The sequence below is a fragment of the Eschscholzia californica genome, unplaced genomic scaffold (assembly GCF_041429995.1).
Source record: "Eschscholzia californica isolate CP2 unplaced genomic scaffold, dmEscCali1.0.p SCAF_1, whole genome shotgun sequence".
In the NCBI taxonomy this organism is placed as follows: Eukaryota; Viridiplantae; Streptophyta; class Magnoliopsida; order Ranunculales; family Papaveraceae; genus Eschscholzia; species Eschscholzia californica.
In genome coordinates this window covers 35,728,294-35,746,276 of record NW_028238198.1, presented here as the reverse complement: position 1 = coordinate 35,746,276, position 17,983 = coordinate 35,728,294, and the positions used below count along the sequence as shown (strand labels likewise).

The 17,983-nt window shown below is 38.2% G+C and overlaps 3 protein-coding genes and 1 long non-coding RNA gene across 9 annotated transcripts; all 4 read left to right on the top strand.

The window, feature by feature from the left end:
- Positions 1-3,247: 3,247 nt before the first annotated feature.
- LOC147566428 (ankyrin repeat protein) lies at positions 3,248-7,532 on the top strand. 3 transcript variants are annotated; one of them, XM_086652939.1, is made up of 6 exons: positions 3,248-3,450; positions 3,620-3,690; positions 5,847-5,932; positions 6,050-6,157; positions 6,896-6,977; positions 7,066-7,532. In XM_086652939.1, the coding sequence occupies exons 3-6, from the start codon at positions 5,884-5,886 to the stop codon at positions 7,313-7,315; spliced, it is 489 nt and encodes a 162-aa protein (XP_086509065.1). In that variant the 5' UTR covers positions 3,248-3,450; positions 3,620-3,690; positions 5,847-5,883; the 3' UTR covers positions 7,316-7,532. The 3 variants fall into 3 exon arrangements, with proteins under 3 accessions (XP_086509065.1, XP_086509064.1, XP_086509066.1); XM_086652938.1 differs by having other exon boundaries at positions 3,249-3,450; positions 5,884-5,932; positions 6,050-6,156; positions 6,895-6,977; XM_086652940.1 differs by having other exon boundaries at positions 3,270-3,450; positions 3,620-4,850; positions 4,918-5,932; positions 6,050-6,156; positions 6,895-6,977.
- Positions 7,533-8,137: 605 nt separating this feature from the next.
- LOC147566427 (aquaporin TIP3-2-like) lies at positions 8,138-10,887 on the top strand. The gene is made up of 3 exons (XM_086652937.1): positions 8,138-9,618; positions 9,727-9,977; positions 10,344-10,887. Exons 1-3 carry the CDS (start codon positions 9,486-9,488, stop codon positions 10,731-10,733), a joined length of 774 nt encoding a protein of 257 aa, XP_086509063.1. The 5' UTR covers positions 8,138-9,485; the 3' UTR covers positions 10,734-10,887.
- A 240-nt stretch (positions 10,888-11,127) lies between these two features.
- Positions 11,128-11,927, top strand: LOC147566426 (uncharacterized). Its single transcript, XR_015230455.1, has 2 exons — positions 11,128-11,789; positions 11,854-11,927. It is a non-coding gene; the product is annotated as an uncharacterized LOC147566426 (long non-coding RNA).
- A 1,369-nt stretch (positions 11,928-13,296) lies between these two features.
- On the top strand, positions 13,297-16,936 carry PHT4;6 (phosphate transporter 4;6). 4 transcript variants are annotated; one of them, XM_086652922.1, is made up of 3 exons: positions 13,297-13,580; positions 13,833-13,924; positions 15,310-16,936. In XM_086652922.1, the coding sequence occupies exon 3, from the start codon at positions 15,494-15,496 to the stop codon at positions 16,823-16,825; it is 1,332 nt and encodes a 443-aa protein (XP_086509048.1). In that variant the 5' UTR covers positions 13,297-13,580; positions 13,833-13,924; positions 15,310-15,493; the 3' UTR covers positions 16,826-16,936. The 4 variants fall into 4 exon arrangements, with proteins under 4 accessions (XP_086509048.1, XP_086509049.1, XP_086509050.1 ...); XM_086652923.1 differs by having other exon boundaries at positions 13,802-13,924; XM_086652924.1 differs by having other exon boundaries at positions 13,345-13,580; positions 13,833-13,903.
- Positions 16,937-17,983: the final 1,047 nt, after the last annotated feature.

Below are 17,983 nucleotides of genomic sequence, written 5' to 3'. Positions count from 1 at the left end.
TACGCTAGACAGAGAAATGTTTGAAACTTATGAGAGAGAGAGAGAGTGATGACATAGGAAAAGGAGGGAGAGAAGGATCCGGTGGAAGAAGAGGAATTGTTAAGGGAATCAATTCAAGATCAACAAACTACGGTCAAAGATTTCTCTGCAATTGTGGGTAACTTATACTCCCAAGCCCAAATATATGAAACAGGAAGGAAACATAAAAAAAACAAAATTCATCTCCCCATACAAATCTTGATATGAAGACACCATTAAAGATATAGAAATGTACATTAAAGATACAGAAATGTAGTTCCCAGGAGTTAATACCCCTCGTCCCCACCTTCACTTATACCAGTTGTACCAGATGAGTTTACAATTGCAGTTGTATCATTTTGCTTAATCGAACAGGAAGTAAACCTTAATTTCAATCCGGATAGGTTAATCAACTTAGAAAATGACGTGTTTTTTTAACCAACTCGAAAACCCTAAAATCACAGTGGGTAAGTTCGAATCTTCCACCTTTTTCAATAATTTTGGAACTATGATCATTAATTTGGGTTAATAACCCCTAACTTGTTCGTAAACTCTCTTTTGTGTAAAGCGAATGAACAGTAGTTGAAATTGCTCCAATACCTAAAAAAACAAAGAAGAAATTGAACAGAATTTGGGGCAAACATGAGAACGACATCACCTTTTTAATACCTAATTGAATTAAACCATTCGAAACCCTAGGTACCATGGACTTGAATTGGTTAAAAGTTAGGGTTTCATTAGAATAAACATCAATAAGTGTGATCTTATCTGAGTAAGAGTTAGAGTTTCTGAATAGGAATGAAAGGTATTTGGATCCTTTGGAAGGTTCAATGGAGGGACAAGAGAGATGTAAAATTCGGTCTTTCCCCAGCAAGAACTCTCCATTGAAGTTTTTAGTGAGAGAAATTGTGAAGAACAGATGATGAGTGAGAAAGTGTGAAGGATTTATCTTTGTTGATTTCTCTGACCTAATGGAAGATTTCTCTAACTATTCCTCTCATCCAAGATTTCTCTCTCTAGAAGAGTGATAGAAGAAAGTTTGATTAATGGAAATAAAATACCATAAACACAAGGGTATTGAATTGGAAAGAAAATATAAAACAAGGGTATTTTTGTCGTAATTCACATGTGTGAATCGCACACGGTTAACTTAACTCTGAGTTGACGGTTTCCGTCCACTTGGGGGTGTAAGTCAAAATTTTTAGAAAAACGGGGGTGTAGTCCTAATATCGGTATAAAAATGGGGGTCCATGTCAAAATCTCCCAAAAATAAAAAAGCAGGTCCAAAGTGTCAGGTTGGGAAAAAAATGACGAAATAATCGTTGAAAAACAAAGTATTTACGATTCATGCCATCGAAAATTACAAAATTGCCATCGAAAAATTACAAAATTGCCATCGAAATTTCTCGGGAAACGATTTTTTCTCTGAAAAAGAATCTGACAACTCGTCCATCAGAATCTGTATTGTTCAGAAATTTACGAAACTGCCACCGAAAAATTCCCGGGAAACGAAATTTTTTTCGGGAAATTATTTTATTTACTGGAAATTTTTTTTCTGTACAAGACACATTTGTTGGGCGGGAATTTGAAATTTCGTTTGAAAATTTCAAAATTTCGAAAAAACGATTTTGTGACGGGGAAATTATTTTATTTACTGGAAATTTGGGCGGGAATTTGAAATTTTGTCCAAAAAAATTTGAAAACTGGAATTTTTTGTGTACCGGAAATTATTTTATTTACTGGGAAGAGGTGGTTTGCTGGGCGGGAATTTGAAATTTCGTTTGAAAATTTGAATTTTTCGTGTACTGGTAAATTATTTTATTTACCAGTCAGTTTTTTTTTCAGGAAAACGTCAGCATGTCCCGTCCAAGGGAAAGAGAGGGATAAAAATAAAAAAACTGATATTTGGACCTGCAACTAATTTTTGGGCAAGAGTGGATTTTTTTTTAGTTTACCCCCCAGATTTTGGACTTTTGACTCAAAAATCCTTTAGGTAAATGGCATTGGTAATCGTCTTACTAAGAGCATCTCCAATGGTTCTTCTCCAAATGCCCCTCCAAATGAGCATCTTCTCTAAATTTGGGGCCCACTTTTGGAGGGGCTCTCCAACGGTTCCAACTCTACCCATCCCTCCAAAATATTTACTACATTATTTTAATCTAACATTTAAACAAAAACACATTTACTACATACATAGTAAATTAAAAAAGACATAATAATTATATTAAAAATCACTAATATACTAGAAAAGAAATGCAAAAAAATTTGCATGAAAAGAAAATTAAACTAAAAATAGTCTAAAAAATTTACAATACATTGCACTACTTAAACTTAAACCTCTTCATTAATGTGGAGATAAGTCTCCATTTCCGGATCCATCTCCGCATTAATGAAATTTTTTATTAATGAAAATTTGTCGTAGTCTTCAATTTAATTTGTCTTAGTTTCGAGTTGTACTATCTATTTCTATTAATGAAAATTTAATTATGTTAATCTTTATAAAATAAAATTACAATATATTTTATTTTTATTAATTAAAATATATGTTGAAATGAAACTTAATTAGTACAAAAAAAAAATTAAAGCAGGGGCTTAAAATGAATAAGTAAGAACTTATACAATAAATTAGGACTAAAAAAATAATTTAAAGGACTTAAAGTAAACACATAAAAGCAAAAGGACCAAATAAAAAGTCACATCTCATATGGAGAAGGTGAATAGTGCCCCTTCATGTTTGAAGAAGCACTATTCATGGTTCTTCAAATCTTTGGAGATTTGGAGAACCATTGGAGAAGGATTGTAGCTTCATCCCTCCAAAAGTTGTACTTTTTGGAGGGATAGAGCTCCCATTGGAGATGCTCTTAGGGATTGGAAGAGTTTGACCAAGTTGTGTATGCATATGACAAGTGAGTGCACGAGAGGGTAAGGACGGTTCGGATCGTGAGTGATTATAACCCTGAGTGTGGCTGGTTTCGCTAACTTTTCAGTTTCCAGACAAGTAGGAGGATTTGGGGCTCGTGAAGGTGATGGTGCCTTGTCAACCACCCTTTGGTGCAACGGTTGGACATCCATGTTAAGTTCATGAGATCGTGAGATCGATTCTCGGTAGAAGCAGTTTGCCATCAACATTTATCCCATATGAGTATGTGACTAACGTAGATAGACGATTGTAGTCTATTTCTCAAAAAACGAACAAAAAGAAAGTGGCGGTGCCTTTAAAATCTATTACAGAGAAGAAACGTTCTAATAACGTGTCCTATTTCTCTCCTCCATACTTCGTTTCGACTCCTTAGGTCGATTAATCCGTCATCTCTCTACGTTAGGAGGAACTTCAAATTCGTCATTACAAAACAACTGAAATTCTTGTGTTTCTTTCATCGTTAATGGCCGGTAGAGAAGTTCGAGAGTATACCAATCTTAGCGACCCTAAAGGTTAAATTTTTCTCTCTTCTAGGGTTTATTGAGTTTGGTTTTGGGTCTTCATGATTTTTCAGATTCAACAAGTGTTTACATAATATTTAATTTTGTATATTTTTTTTAGTAATTAGAATTATTTTCCTCTCTGGGTTCCTCATATATTGTGATTTTGTTCGAGTTGCAGATAAGAAATGGGGGAAGGGAAAGGATAAAATTGATGATGAAGACATTGCTTTCCAACGGATGGTAGCCAAGGTTAGCGAATTGGGCCTGCTATTTATTTCTCACTCTTCTTTGAATGCTTAGTTTTTCTATGTTGCAGATAAGAGTCATTAGTTATATTGCATGGATACATCCTGAATTGAATTAGCTCAATTACTACCATCACGAAGACATGTCGTAAGGGACGTATAAAGACCCTAAAGACCATCATATAGCTACCTTATTTATATACAAGTTCAATAAATAATGGATTTCCATTTCCATGGTAATTGAGCTTGAGACTTCCAGGATGCGGAGTGGGTGCCCAACCACTACATCAAGTGGTGGTGGACTCTTCGTTACTTCTTGTTTTATACCCTCTTAGTCCAGTTTTCCGAGTCTATGTGGCCTCCCTTGTGGTTGCATGGCTGTGGGTTATGTCTATCTGGTGTCTCTGTATGCGGCAGGAGAACTGTTCCTATTTGGACCATGAACTGTCGTATACCCTAGCTCTTACCAAATCAATAAATACACCTTAACGGTATCTTCGTGTTCCTTCGATGTTTTGTGGCTGGGGTTTCCTTTCTAAAACTAACTCAGTCATAACTCCTATCATTATTTCCTTCATTAACTCGTGACCTTTTATCATCTCGCCGATCCATGATATTTGTTTCAACGTTTCCAGCCATCCTTACCATAGTTGTAGTCACTCCCTTTATGTCCATTCCTTGTTTGCTCTTTACTTGTTTCTTTGCCTCCTGCTTCGAACATAATGAGCTTTTGCACGACTAACCACTTCTGGTAGATGACTAGATGTCAAATCTGGATTTTTCTGCTTATTTGTTTCCCATTATTCACATGCAAAGCGTTTACAAGTTTGACAATCTTGTCATGCTTGGTGACAAATAGGTGACTTGGAAAAGTGGAGTTAATAATGTTGTGTTCATACTCTAGGAAAGTCTGATTCCCCTATTTGAACTCTTGAATCGTAACTGCCAAATTCTCTATAAACATCTCCTTAAATTCTTCCCAAGTCAATGCCATTGGGTCTACTAGTCTGACCTTATACCCCACCATGTAGCGGCATTCCCTTCCAATGAAATGCTCCGCTCTCTGTTTTTAATTTTCTTATGTCTCTGACCATTCGAAAACTTCTTAATATTTTTCCATTTTCTTGCACTACATATGTGCCCGGTGCCCCTATGGGTCCTCTAGTTTCACCAAATATTTTTCCATTTTCTTGCACTACATATGTGCCCGGTGCCCCTATGGGTCCTCTAGTTTCACCAAATACCAGTGGCCTCGTCTGTCTGAATTGGTGGTAAAACTGCGTTTAGGTTGTTTTAGTTGGCTCGCTCTGATTTGTAGTAGGTAAGCATACAGCCCGCACCAGTTTTTTTCAATTCTGGTGCTTGTGATCCTGGCTGAGCGAGCTTTCAATACATGATTCCTTGTTGCTGACATGCTGTGCTTTCAAATGAGAGAGCACTAACTCATCAGATTAAGATCGACTGAGTTGAGATTCAGTGGGTTGTTTCCTATTTACAACAGTATGTGTTTAGGGCTTAGGGCATATACTACTGTTTTTTGTTTCATTCCACCAGTCTTCCCTCTTGCTCATTCTGACTGTCCTGCTTAGGCCCAACTATTAACTGTTTTTAAGACTTATTTTATAGTCTTTTGGTTATTTTTTGTTTAAGCCCAAGCATTGATCATAAATTCATAATGTCATATACAACAATATCACTTCATAGAGAATTTAGTTTGTCTTGACAATTATTGTGCTGTCGCTCTAAGTTAAAGGGTGTCACTTTTTTCACTGCAGAGTGGTACTTAATCATAAAAGAGCCTATAGTCGACAACATTTAGAGTTTCGGGATTAATTCTATTCCCATGACATTTATAATGAATTTTCGTTCAATAAACAATTTCTTCAACTTTTATGTTCTAAACATAGTATTCCCAAAAACACACATTTATTCTTTGACATGTTTGATTAGAAGAAAAGATTTGAACGATATGTTAAATCCTTCATCAAGTTCTTATTTTTGTAGAGAACTTAAAACTTAGAGTGGGTAGTACACTGCAGTTGCTATTTTTTTGTATGTAGTATTCTTTCGAAGCAACGAATAAGATGTTTTTCTTTTTTTCTTTTCACTTGTTTATTATTGTACTTTTGCGGGAATTCTTCTCATAACATGCCCCGGCAGGGTTCTTGGCCTCTTACCGGGTGGTTCATGCAAGCAGATGCAAGAGGTTGCTGGAGAACGCGGAGGTTACCTTCATGGGCGAGGCGGTACTTGCATTTCTAAGACATAGAAACTTGTTGGCAGAAACAAAGACATGTGCATTCATACGAAATGGTAGTTCTATCACTTAGTATCCTTAACTTTTTTTTCTTGAATGGATGCAGCCTTGGACAGTGATGATTTGCTCTACCTCAAGGAACAAATGGATGCTGAGGAAGATGCCGAGCGCCTTCTACGTCGAACGGAGAAACGAGCATTTGCTGCTTTTAAAATATCCTTATCGTAGCATATGATGCATTTTCCAGTCGTGTTGGTTTCTTGGTCCCACATGCTTATGTTTATCAAATTTTGCATTACCATTTAAATGGACAAAGTAGTATAGTTATTAGGGTTATTGGGTCATCCAGCCATGTAGATAGCGTTCTAGCCATATTCTATTGGGTAGGATTCACATGAAGAAAACTCCACGGCCGATTGTTTGTGAAAACTACCCCAATACAAGTACACCCTGTGTACCGCCCACCTTACCACCTCGAATAAGACGAGGATGTCAACTTTTCACACCCTTTCAAAGTGTGTGAAAAGACAATATTTACCCTTGTCCTGTTATCCACTTAGGATAGGGTGTCCACAAGGCAGTACTCGTGGGTGCACAAACATTTTTTTTGTGAAATTGATCTCGCCACACTATATGGTCTTGCCAAATAGTCAGGTTGCTTTAAACCGTCGAACCTTATGAAAAGTGGACATGGATATTAAATGAAAAGTTATTTATATTTTAGATTTCAATAGTTTCAACCAATTTTTTTTAACCTTTCAAGCATGATTTAGTTTTTGTTTTTTCCAATGAGGATTATCTACATACGAGGACATCATCGTTGAAGAAATCAGCATAGGGATCATTAACAGAAGGTGGTATAACTTGTATCATAGTCCGCATGGGAAGTGCGTAAATGTGTTGAACTTGTATAACTATGAACCATGTAACTTTTTCTTAACTGATGAATACAAAGCAGCAGTTTTAGCAGACTCTACTCCTGCACAAGTGCCATTATCCCTTCGTGTTGAACCCAAGCCAAAAAGTGGGATCAGGTATATCTCTCTCCTCTGCTAGATTAACTCTTGTGTACATAAAAGTTTTGTGATGAGAGGTCCATTGTTGTTGTTTATCTGAATGAAGGCAACAAGATCTCTTGAGAAACGTTTTGGAGATCAAACCCAAGCGGCCGAGAGTGTCGAGTCCGTCTGATGGCGATCAAACTACCATGAATTCGCAAGCTTCAGCGAATAAAAAAGATGAGCCAAAGCTGGAGAAGGAGTTCCATCCATCAAGGCCTACCAAACAAGAAGATACTGAGACTAAACCAGAAAACCCTCTCAAGAGCTTATTAGGATTAGCGTATGAAAGTTCTGATGATGACGAAGATTGAATATCAGATCATGGGTATGTATCACAATGTATCTTTATTCATCATCATATTTTGATCTTGAGATTTCTCTTACTTCATTTACTTGCATACTTTGGTTTACTATATCGTTTTGATCCACCATTAGTACCGAAACAGAACTGTAAAGTAAAGCCACAAAATGACAACTGCTGGGTATTTATGATCTCTACTCAATTGAACCAATTTTTGTCGGTCAGCATGTTCTCTGAGTGCATCTAAACTCTGAAGAGACCTGAAGATCTTGTTACTGACCTGACTGCTCCCAACTCCATTGATAGTTGTTGCGGATTTGGTGCAGTTCTACTCATTTGAGCAAAATATGCCTCATTAGCATACTTCATAAAACATCCGACTGACCTTCCATTTTATGTAAATGACATAGAGGTGGGAATTATTCCGGGTTAGTATCGACAGATAGGCATATTTCCCATATGTCGGGCTGTATCAGGTGTTTAAACTGGTGTCTACAGGGCAACCAAGCCGACTAGCCGAGTTGGGTCGGTGAAAACTTGAGTACTAAGTGATGCTCATTGTCTATTGATGAATACTAAAACAAAACCCCCGGAATCAAACTAGTCCCTTAAAACCTTATTGATTTTGGACACAATTGAGAACGCAAGTTCAGTAAATAACAAAGAAATGAAAATTTTCTTTAAATTTCCATTGAGAGCAAAAAGCTGATTGAACCCTGCTGAAAGCTAGGTCTCTTAATGGTATTCTTCTTGACTGTTTATTTCTCTAAGATCTCTTAGTAACAAACTCATAGTGTACCTAAACCTCAAATGTTCTTTTTTCTTTTTGTAGGAATAGTTGTTTTTTTTTTTTAAATTGTCAGCGTGCATGGAACCCTTGATAGAGGGTAGCCATGACCATCATCAAAAAGCTGTCACCTTCGAGCATCTTAAAACAATCTCCGGAAGATCCAAGATTGCAGGTGCGAAAATCTTTGGTGCACCCCATCACCTTTTCTTCTGTTCGCACCAGAGATAACTTGCGTGGAGGTTGTTATTGCCAACTATCCTTCATCAAAAAAAGGTTTTAGGGTGTATGGAAGCGGATGGGGGCTAGCAGTGCGTCCTAGTCGGATGTAGAATCGCGAGACTGTATGCAGCTCGACTCGGGGCAGACCGACGTGGACTGCAGGGGCGACCCAAGCTTGGGCCTCCGATACAACTGAGATATGGTCCCAGCGATCGTGGCGGCAGCAAGCACCTCGGGGCGTACAACTGTGCTAACTTCAATTATTAATGAAATTCTTCGTCTTCCACTCCCACCACCACCACCATTGCCTGACGTCTATCACCACCTTCGGCCGGCACCACTATTTTGTCTCTTTGTCGCACTCCCTTCGCCTTTCTCCTCTTGTTCAAGTTCAATCTCTCCTCTCACTACTCAACTCGCACAACTCAAACATCTCTTCTCACTCCTCCCTTCTCTTTCTCTCGGTCTTTCTCCTCTCTCTTCTCAAAGTCTCCTCTATTTCTAACGAAAGGTCCGTCGAAATAATAGTGTGCAAGACTCTTCTCTAGGGTGAAGAGTGGAAGAGGGGGCGGGGATGCTAAAAAATTTCAGCTCTATTCGAAACTCATATGCAATCATTTGTGAAACTGGTGTGAACGACCCGACTCCTCTCTATGTTTCTCTCTCTTGTGGATTGGGTAAAATCTGACCGTCCACGTAGAATGAAGGAGCCTAATTTCTTAGGGTATATTTTTTCTTTTTATGAAAAGAACATCCCTCCACCATTATGAACCAAATACGGTTGTGAGTTTGTGATAAGAATAACATGGGAAAGAGCATGGACGAGTAAAAACGTCAACTAGTAGATCAGTTCGAGTCACCCTTGAATACAACGTGTCACTTTTCTCACACACACTAACTCCACGTCTCTCCATTACGACAAAAACTTCTTCTATTTCCCTCGTCCATATCTCTCTTTTCTCATCTATCTCTTCTCTTTTATTTATCTCTTCCACTTTTAAGTTTCATTCCATAACCTCTCTCTCTCTCTCTCTCTAGATTTCCCTATCCAATTCCACGACCAGATCATAGAGAAAGCTACTGATCAAATAAACTGTAATTAAGATTCTTCATTAGCCACCCTAGCCGCTAAAAGGAGTTCTATATATTGGGTATCCTATAAAAAATCATCATGCCACCAAGAGGATTCACCTTCGGGAGAACAGAGGAGTTCACCCACCCAGACTCCATGAGAGCAACCATTGCTGAATTCTTCTCTACCCTCATCTTCGTTTTCGCCGGTGAAGGCTCCGTTCTCGCCCTAGGTATATAATCTCTTTACACAATTCACATGCATGGGTTTAATTTTCTTCTGGTGTACATAATTTTGTCATATCACATGCATGTCTTCTTTTGTTTAAAAATTTTTGTAGGGCGGGTGACCGGTGATACCACCACCTCAGCTTCTGCACTGGTGGCGGTTGCGGTGGCGCATGCGTTGGCCTTGTTTGTGGCGGTGGCTATAGCTCTCAATGTATCAGGTGGTCATGTTAATCCAGCTGTCACTTTTGGTGCTCTAGTCGGTGGTCGGATCTCTCTCCTCCGTTCAGTACTTTATTGGATAGCTCAGATATTAGGAGCAATTGTCGCTTCCCTCTTGCTAAGGCTCACCACTAATGGCATGGTAAAATACACCTTCAAATAAATTTAGTCAGCCCGCCCCTTTGGTTAGGGGCACCTCTATAGGCGCCCCTTCCTTCTCTGCCTTGGCACCATCCGTGGGTCTCGACTGAGCATCGGACTGGTCCGAGTCCGTGTTGTTCTAAGTCCAACATGGATTTGGCCCGATCTGAGTGCCCTCCTACCCCTCCTGTCCCTAGAGGCGCTAGGAGTGAGGGCGAGATGAGGCCAGTTCCGAGTGCCCCCGGACCGGACCGCCCCTGTCTGGGGGATGCGCATGCTTTTGTTGACACTGACTTGTCTGATTAGTGGACTTAATTGTTCAACTTCTCCTAAAAGTTTTAAAACCCTCAATTTTTTTTATGGGCAGAGACCTGCTGGGTTCACTGTGGCATCCGGCATTGGAGAGTGGCATGCTGTGCTTTTTGAGATAGTAATGACGTTTGGATTGGTTTATACCGTCTATGCGACTGCCATTGATCCCAAAAGAGGTAGTTTGGGGACGATTGCCCCACTGGCAATAGGGTTCATAGTCGGTGCAAACATACTTGCCGGTGGCCCATTCGACGGAGCTTCGATGAATCCGGCAAGAGCATTTGGGCCAGCTTTGGTAGGTTGGAGGTGGAGACACCATTGGGTTTACTGGGTAGGACCATTTGTGGGGGCTGGACTTGCAGGTTTGATATACGAGTTTGTAATAATACCAACTGAGATGACTCCTCCAAGAACTCACCAGCCTTTGGGACCTGAAGATTACTAGTTGGGTATTTAGGTGCATGTGAATGTTCAAAGTGTTGTATTGTATTTGTCTGTGCTGTGGTTGTCTATTAGGGTTTATATAAAGTTGGGTCTGTTGTATTTCTGTTGTTTTTGTAAGTTTTTTAATAATAAATATGCTTTCCTCTCTTCTTATATTCCTTGCTTTTGACCTGTTGTCTTTGATATAATTTATTTCTGAGCCATGGGTTTTTGCCTTTGCAAGTGGGAAATTTGAAATTGGAAGTTAATTTCATGCAAATTTTCATGATTCATCATATTCTCATGGTTAGCTAGCTCCTTTGATCCACACACTTATCTCACTTCTAAGTTACAGTTGAACCACAAGTATTTCACCCTAACTTCATTATCAATAACCCATTATTCCCTATATAACCATTGTTTTCTTACCCTTTATCTTTAAAGCAATTAAGTTGAACAACAAAGAAGAGAGAGGAGAAACAATAGAGATATAGAGAAAGATGAGAACTACTTATTGTTTCTTAGTAATGGTTTTAGTGATGATTATTGGCGTAAGGGCAAACACTTCGTCTGCGAACGGTGAGTTTTCGCCAAGTCTTAGTAACGGACTAGACCGTCTTATAGGGATGAAAGAGAGATTTCATATTCCAGTTGGGTTAAGAAGCGAAGAGATGAGCGCAGATGTAGATGTCCGTAGCATGACATACCCCGCCATTTCCCCTGCAACTATCTCTGCCCCAGATACTAGGTTCAGTACCTTCGATGGATCGGGAAAGAAAAAATCCAAGATCTGTTATACCCATAATCACTGCTACAAGAAGAAGCTGGTTTGCCCAAAGAACTGCAAGGACAACGATTCTGCTGGTCGCGTCGTCTCTAACCACGTCCCTGGAGAGTGTATCTTTAACTGCAAGAAGTGCATTGCTCACTGCTAATTCAAAAACAAGCTCATGAAACCATGATAGTTAGATTGTTAGTTTCTTTTCTGTAATGGTAATGGTTAGGTTATTAAGAAGTCATAATGGTAAGAGTTAGATGGCAATTAAGCATTAGTACTACTTCAATAAACACTTATCTAGTAACTTTTTTTTTTTGTTGAAGGACTTATCTAGTAACTTTTTTTTGATGAAAGACTTATCTAGTAACTTGAAACAACTATTTGACATTTCTATAATGCAGTTTTATGAATTAAATCTTCTTCTTTGGTTTTAATAAATGATTTGTCTTCACTAAATGTAGATCAACATGGTTATGAAAATGCTAAAGTTATTACAAAAGATTTTGACAAAAGATAGTTCCCAACTGATGTGGCGATTGTGGTTTGAAACTTTGACCAAATCTAGGCCGATGAGAGATGAATATCACAACCGCCACATCAGCTGGGAACTTTCTTTTGTCAAAATCCTTTGTAACTCTAGCATCTCCCGATGTATTTATATTCGCAAGTGTTGTATAAAACAATGATCAATATTGGGTTTTGGGTGTTTAAAACCATATACCTCAGCCATCTTATATGAATAAAATAAAACAACTTGGCTAGATCCTTTGTATCCAAATTTAAACTACAAACTACCTTATATTTCTCCCTATATTTACTCTCCCCTAAAAAGAAAACAATATGATTCAAGTACACAATTGATTCAGGTACATACGGTTTTCATGTCGTATGACGTTACAAAAGAGACCTACCTCGCCCGAGAATCTAGTATGTATACATAAAAATTAAAAAGTGTGACATTCTACCACACAAAATTTTAGTGGCTATGAGCCATAGGCCCAATATAAAACTCATAATTGGTTTAAGGCCCAAACTTAATCACAATTAGTGAAATAGGTAATGAGACAATTGCCTTTACTCACCTACAAGAGGTGGGGCGGCTGCTATTGCCGGAAACAGTGTAGGATTAACGCCAGGCAGTTTATAGATCTAGTTCAACCTAAAATCGCTGCTCCACAGTGAGTTAGAAGGGATTTCGTCAGGGTTTCAACTTGGAGCAAATTAGGGCTTTGGGATTTTATAATCGAGAGTGATTCACTGTCACTCGTTGGATTAATATCCGACGACCAACAACCAACCCGTGGCGTTTAGCAGAACAAATCGATCAACTACGTGGGCTTCTTTTGACAAGGACCGTGAAATTACAATACTTCCCCCATGTGTTGCAGCAGTGCAGTGCAGCCCACACGCTCGCAACGGCTCATCATGCTCCTTAACAAGATCTTTTCTTTGTAACCCTTAGTTAACTTTCATTACTTTCTAGTCCCCATGTTATCTCTATTGTATGGACTAATGTAATATCTATTGAAAGGTTTTTTGCCAAAAAACAATACAAACTGAGTTGCATGAAATTAAAGAGTAAAAGATGTATTGTTATTTACGTTTTTCTTAATGGGGTGAGATAATGGTGTCATACACAAGTGATATGTTTGGCGAATCCCACAATTTTTAAAGATTATGATGCAAAGGGAATATTTATAGAAAGACAAAAATGGAAATTGGCCTAGAGATACGTTTTCTTGTGTAAGATTGTGTTATTGGGCTAAATGTGAATTTAAAAAATAAATGGGGCTTTTGGTGGATTTATGTGTTTAACGTTTTTGAACAATAAAAACAAAATCAACGCCTTCCTCTCATCCTCGATCTCGATCAAAACCGCGAACAACCTTCAAAAGTGGTTGAGTGCTTGTGATCTGCTGTTTGACAACGGCCTCTATTTGTTGCCTTACTATCAGCAGCAGATCCTTTCCCTCACTATCACTCTTGCCGGAATTCAACTTTCTCTCTCTACTTTTCTCCCCCCTTTTTCAGACCTTCAACTTCCAACACCACCGCCGCGCCATATCCACATTTGGGGGACAAACACACTAGGTTTTCACCTCTCTCTCTCTCTCTAATTCTCTGCTAAATTATCTTCATTTTTACTGTCAATTGTTTTATATCTTTATAAATCTGCCAATTATACCCTAAAAACCTGTAACATTGAAATTGTTAGATTCATAAATGACTACCAGTCATTCTACATTTGGATCGTTGACTTCTAACACTTCATTTGCCATTAATCTAACTGAGTGTTTCTTTCAACATTGCAGCTGACTTTTTTCATTTTATCAATTTATTTAGTGTGGACGATTTTGAGAGAGAAAATTGGGAAGTTTCATAGTGGGTTTCTGCATTTTCTGCAAGTCGTGAAGGTCCGATCTCTAAATTTGAAGGTTTGATCTTCTTAATCAACTCCTAATCTTCAATATATTATATATTTTCATAGAAATTTTTCAATTTGAAGATCATAACCTTTTGTTTTAGTTTTCCAATTTTCTCTCTAATAGGGTTTATTGCAAAAACATCAAATAGGGTTTTATGAATTTTAACCAAGACCAATACAACTTCTGGTTTTCAGCCTAATTTGCTGTTGCAGAACAATGTTCAATATACATCAGACTTTTCCAAATGCAAGAAGTTGATAAAAACCTGACTAAATTTCAGTTTGTGCTGTTTGTAATCGACCTAGTGTCTTATTGCACTTTTGCCTTCTTTAGAACTTCATTTTGTCAAAGAATATTTTGACGAGATTCCACAATTTCAATTATATGTGGAAAATGATAAATCCCTTTTTCATTTTGTTATAATTTCTTATTCAGCATTGTCACAAACAAACATGCAACTCGACTTTATTTTGCCAACAACCCTTGGTTGGAGTGGTAAGAGGTATAATCTTCCACCTAGAGGTCAAGGGTTCGAGGCACACGCTGAACAATTCAAAAAAACAGTAACTGTCCAATATAGAAGATACTTTTTTTCAATCCTGCAAATTGCGGTGAAATTTATCTTCATCTTCATTAGGAAAGTATTTTCGATGTGCGTTCTAAAACAAAGACATAGAGTATCAACTTCTTTTTTTGTAGTGAGAGTGAGTACATCAAGTCTACATAAACAAATGCCCCTTGGTTTTTTGGCATATTCCCTATTGACGACACCTTCTTAGGAAATCAAAATGGCAGAAAGCCTGGTGTTTTTCTGCAAATTACGCTATTAATACAAAACAAATCCTGTATTTAAGTTTGGAATTGCACGTGCCATATGTTAGACGATCCATATAGTTTTTTCTGGGGTCATGTTATCTCTCAAGTATTTGTTTTGAGACCTGATATTCTTGTAGTTTTGCTGGGCAATTGTTCAAAATGATCCTTACACCTTTAGAGCAGCAAGTGCATATCTGAAAAAAGAAAGATGACCCAATTTAGAGGAAAGAGAATTTATCCATTAGGATATGTCCGGCTGCAACATGATCCCTTTTAGTTACCTTGGATTGGTTTTTCCCTGCCTGCATTAAGTAGTTATGTTCCATGTATGAAACCTTTTCCCAAGCTCTCCATGCTTGTAACAACCTAAGCTTTGAGGTTGTACCATGTAGGGAAGTTATTAGGAATTTTCAAATATTTAACTTCATGGCGAGCTGAAATTGAACCTCGAGATTTTGGTTGGTCATCTTTGCTTCTTAGCATGTTGAAACATGACAAGAACTTAAATAAAAAAAATACTTCTCTGATCCGGGACAAATTTGTTAACCTCTTTTTTTTTTTTTTCTTCTGCCAAGCAGGTTTTGCATGTTTCTTGGAAAGGTTTAAACTTCAAAGGGCTGACTTGTGTACCATCAAACATAAGATCCTCTCTTTTTAACATGGCGCTGTAGGAATGTAAGATTCTTAAAGATGGGATAAACTGACTGATAAATAAACGTAGTGGAGCAGCAGCCATTTCGTGACCAGCGCATAGCATCGAAGATGAAAAAGATGATTTTCCCTACGCGTTATTTGATCGTCTTTTTAACATTTGTTTGTACATGTGTTTGCTATATAGAGCGTGTGGGTTTTTCTATTGCTTACACAGCAGCTGCTGATGCTGCTGGGGTGGATCAATCAACTAAGGGTACAATACTCTCTACCTTCTATTATGGATATGCCTGCTCACAGGTACCTGGAGGTTGGGCTGCTCAAAAGATTGGTGGAAGACGAGTTCTGCTCCTTTCATTCATTCTGTGGTCTTTAACTTGTGCCTTGGTTTCCTTAGACCCGAATAGAGTCATTATTTTAGTGATGGCTCGCTTGCTTGTTGGAGTAGCTCAGGGTTTTATCTTTCCATCTATCCACACTGTGTTAGCACAGTGGGTTCCACCCCATGAACGATCTCGATCGGTTTCTCTCACTACTTCTGGTATGTACCTTGGTGCGGCAGCTGGCATGCTCGTGCTTCCGAGCTTGGTTAAATTCAAAGGTCCACAGTCTGTCTTTTTCACTGAAGCTGCACTAGGTGGTTTATGGTCTATACTTTGGTTCAAGTATGCTAGTGATCCACCTCGATCAGAGCATCCGAAGGCCACCGCTGCTGGTTTTGGGGAATCACTATTGCCAATTAAAGCTGGTTCACAAAAGATCAAGGCGGAAAATAGAGGAAATGTGGTTCATGCTTCCAAAATCCCTTGGAAGAAAATAATGCTTAGCTTGCCAGTTTGGGCTATAGTTGTAAACAACTTTACTTTCCATTATGCATTGTATGTCCTAATGAACTGGCTTCCAACATACTTCGAGCAAGGCCTCAATCTCAGCCTTCAAGAAATGGGTTCTTCTAAGATGTTACCATATCTCAACATGTTCTTGTTCTCTAATATAGGTGGTGTTATCGCGGATCACTTAATTACCAGGAGGATCTTGTCAGTCACAAAGACACGGAAATTTTTGAACACCGTGGGGTTCATTGTTGCTTCGCTTGCATTAATTGCTCTTCCTAAGTTTAGAACTTCGGATGGGGCTATATTTTGTTCTTCGGTTGCTCTTGGTTCATTGGCTCTAGGCAGAGCCGGATTTGCAGTTAATCATATGGATGTTGCACCTCGATATGCAGGAATTGTCATGGGAGTTTCTAATACAGCTGGTACATTGGCAGGTATTGTCGGAGTTGGTCTAACAGGCCAGCTTCTTGAAGCTGCTAAATCTGCTAATTCAGATCTTTCAAGTCCTGAAAGCTGGACTTCGGTCTTTCATATCCCCGGATATCTTTGCATATTTAGTTCAGTTGTGTTTTTGTTATTCTCATCTGGGGAGAGAATTTTTGATTGAAGAAATTGGTTGGAATCAGTATTAGGCAAAATTTAATGTTCTAAATGAGGGGTTATATTTGTACCCCCTGAGTTATACATTTTATCCTTGAATCTAATATTCTTTCGAGCATACTAACCTTCTCTTCACGATTCCAATACGTTTAATGAACTTTAGAATCATTGAAGGTTTGTCTTCGGAGTAGTTTTATCGTAAATTAGTTCATAAAATTGATATTGTTGTGTTTCTGTAGCAGTTCTTTTTCTCGACGCATTTATTAGTTCTCCAGATGGCCATTCAAGGTAAAAATCATCTATGTTTTTCAATGTTATTTAGAACAGACGCGAACTTCGGGTATTTGTTTTAATACATAATATTAATGTAATGAGGTATTGTATTGTATCCTATACCTTCTCATTTTTCTATCGTATTTAGAAATGGTTGGTTAAGAAATAAATCCACATATTTACTTTGAATCTCTTTGATGTTTTTTAGTATCTTTGTTATGTATTATTGTTTTGAAGTTTGAACAACAAATGATAGAAAATCAGATTGAATATATTTCATTTGATGTTCTTACTATAACAGGAGTATGTTATTTTTCTTACTAGGAGTGTCAATTGGATTCTGCAAATAGGGATGGCTGATATTTGTTTGCAGGTTGTAACTACTGAATCAACTTGCCCCAGCATTTTTGTTATGGAGTATCATGGTTTGGAAATGTGTGAATTGGACTTGTCTGCTGTAAATGAACCCAAAATAGTTATATTGGCCGTCCTCGGTCAAGAGATTACGAATCCGACAAAAACAAATACAGTGGGTTCCAACTCCCATGCACCTCTTTATCAATGGTTATAGGTTGTCTTTGGGTCATTGCATAAATAAGCAATAAAAGGACTATCTCGACATTTTTGTAAATTTTTAGGAGTCATGCAGGAAGTTGGTCACATTTTAAGAATCAATCCGAAATAACCCAACTATGGTGATTTTTCTATAACCAAGTAAATACATAATTTTGTACAGTGGTACCCCTTAGATTGGGGTGGTAAAAGGGCTCGCGAGCCCAGATCTGTGTACGAATCGCCCGAGCCCGATGTGTCTGTAGCGTTCCGTATTCGAGACAAACATTACCTGTCCAGACCACCAAGTTTAGTCGGACGGGCATAGACAAAGGCTCTA

What these genes read in the sequence shown, in the direction of transcription:
- LOC147566428 (XM_086652938.1), top strand. Translation starts at nt 3,402, where the DNA reads ATGGCCGGTAGAGAAGTTCGAGAGTATACCAATCTTAGCGACCCTAAA. An exon ending in GAGCATTTGCTGCTTTTAAA is followed by an intron (nt 6,157 to 6,894) that starts ATATCCTTATCG and finishes ACTGATGAATAC; the next exon opens with AAAGCAGCAGTTTTAGCAGA. An exon ending in AAGCCAAAAAGTGGGATCAG is followed by an intron (nt 6,978 to 7,065) that starts GTATATCTCTCT and finishes ATCTGAATGAAG; the next exon opens with GCAACAAGATCTCTTGAGAA.
- LOC147566427 (XM_086652937.1), top strand. Translation starts at nt 9,486, where the DNA reads ATGCCACCAAGAGGATTCACCTTCGGGAGAACAGAGGAGTTCACCCAC. An exon ending in AGGCTCCGTTCTCGCCCTAG is followed by an intron (nt 9,619 to 9,726) that starts GTATATAATCTC and finishes AAATTTTTGTAG; the next exon opens with GGCGGGTGACCGGTGATACC. An exon ending in GGCTCACCACTAATGGCATG is followed by an intron (nt 9,978 to 10,343) that starts GTAAAATACACC and finishes TTTTATGGGCAG; the next exon opens with AGACCTGCTGGGTTCACTGT.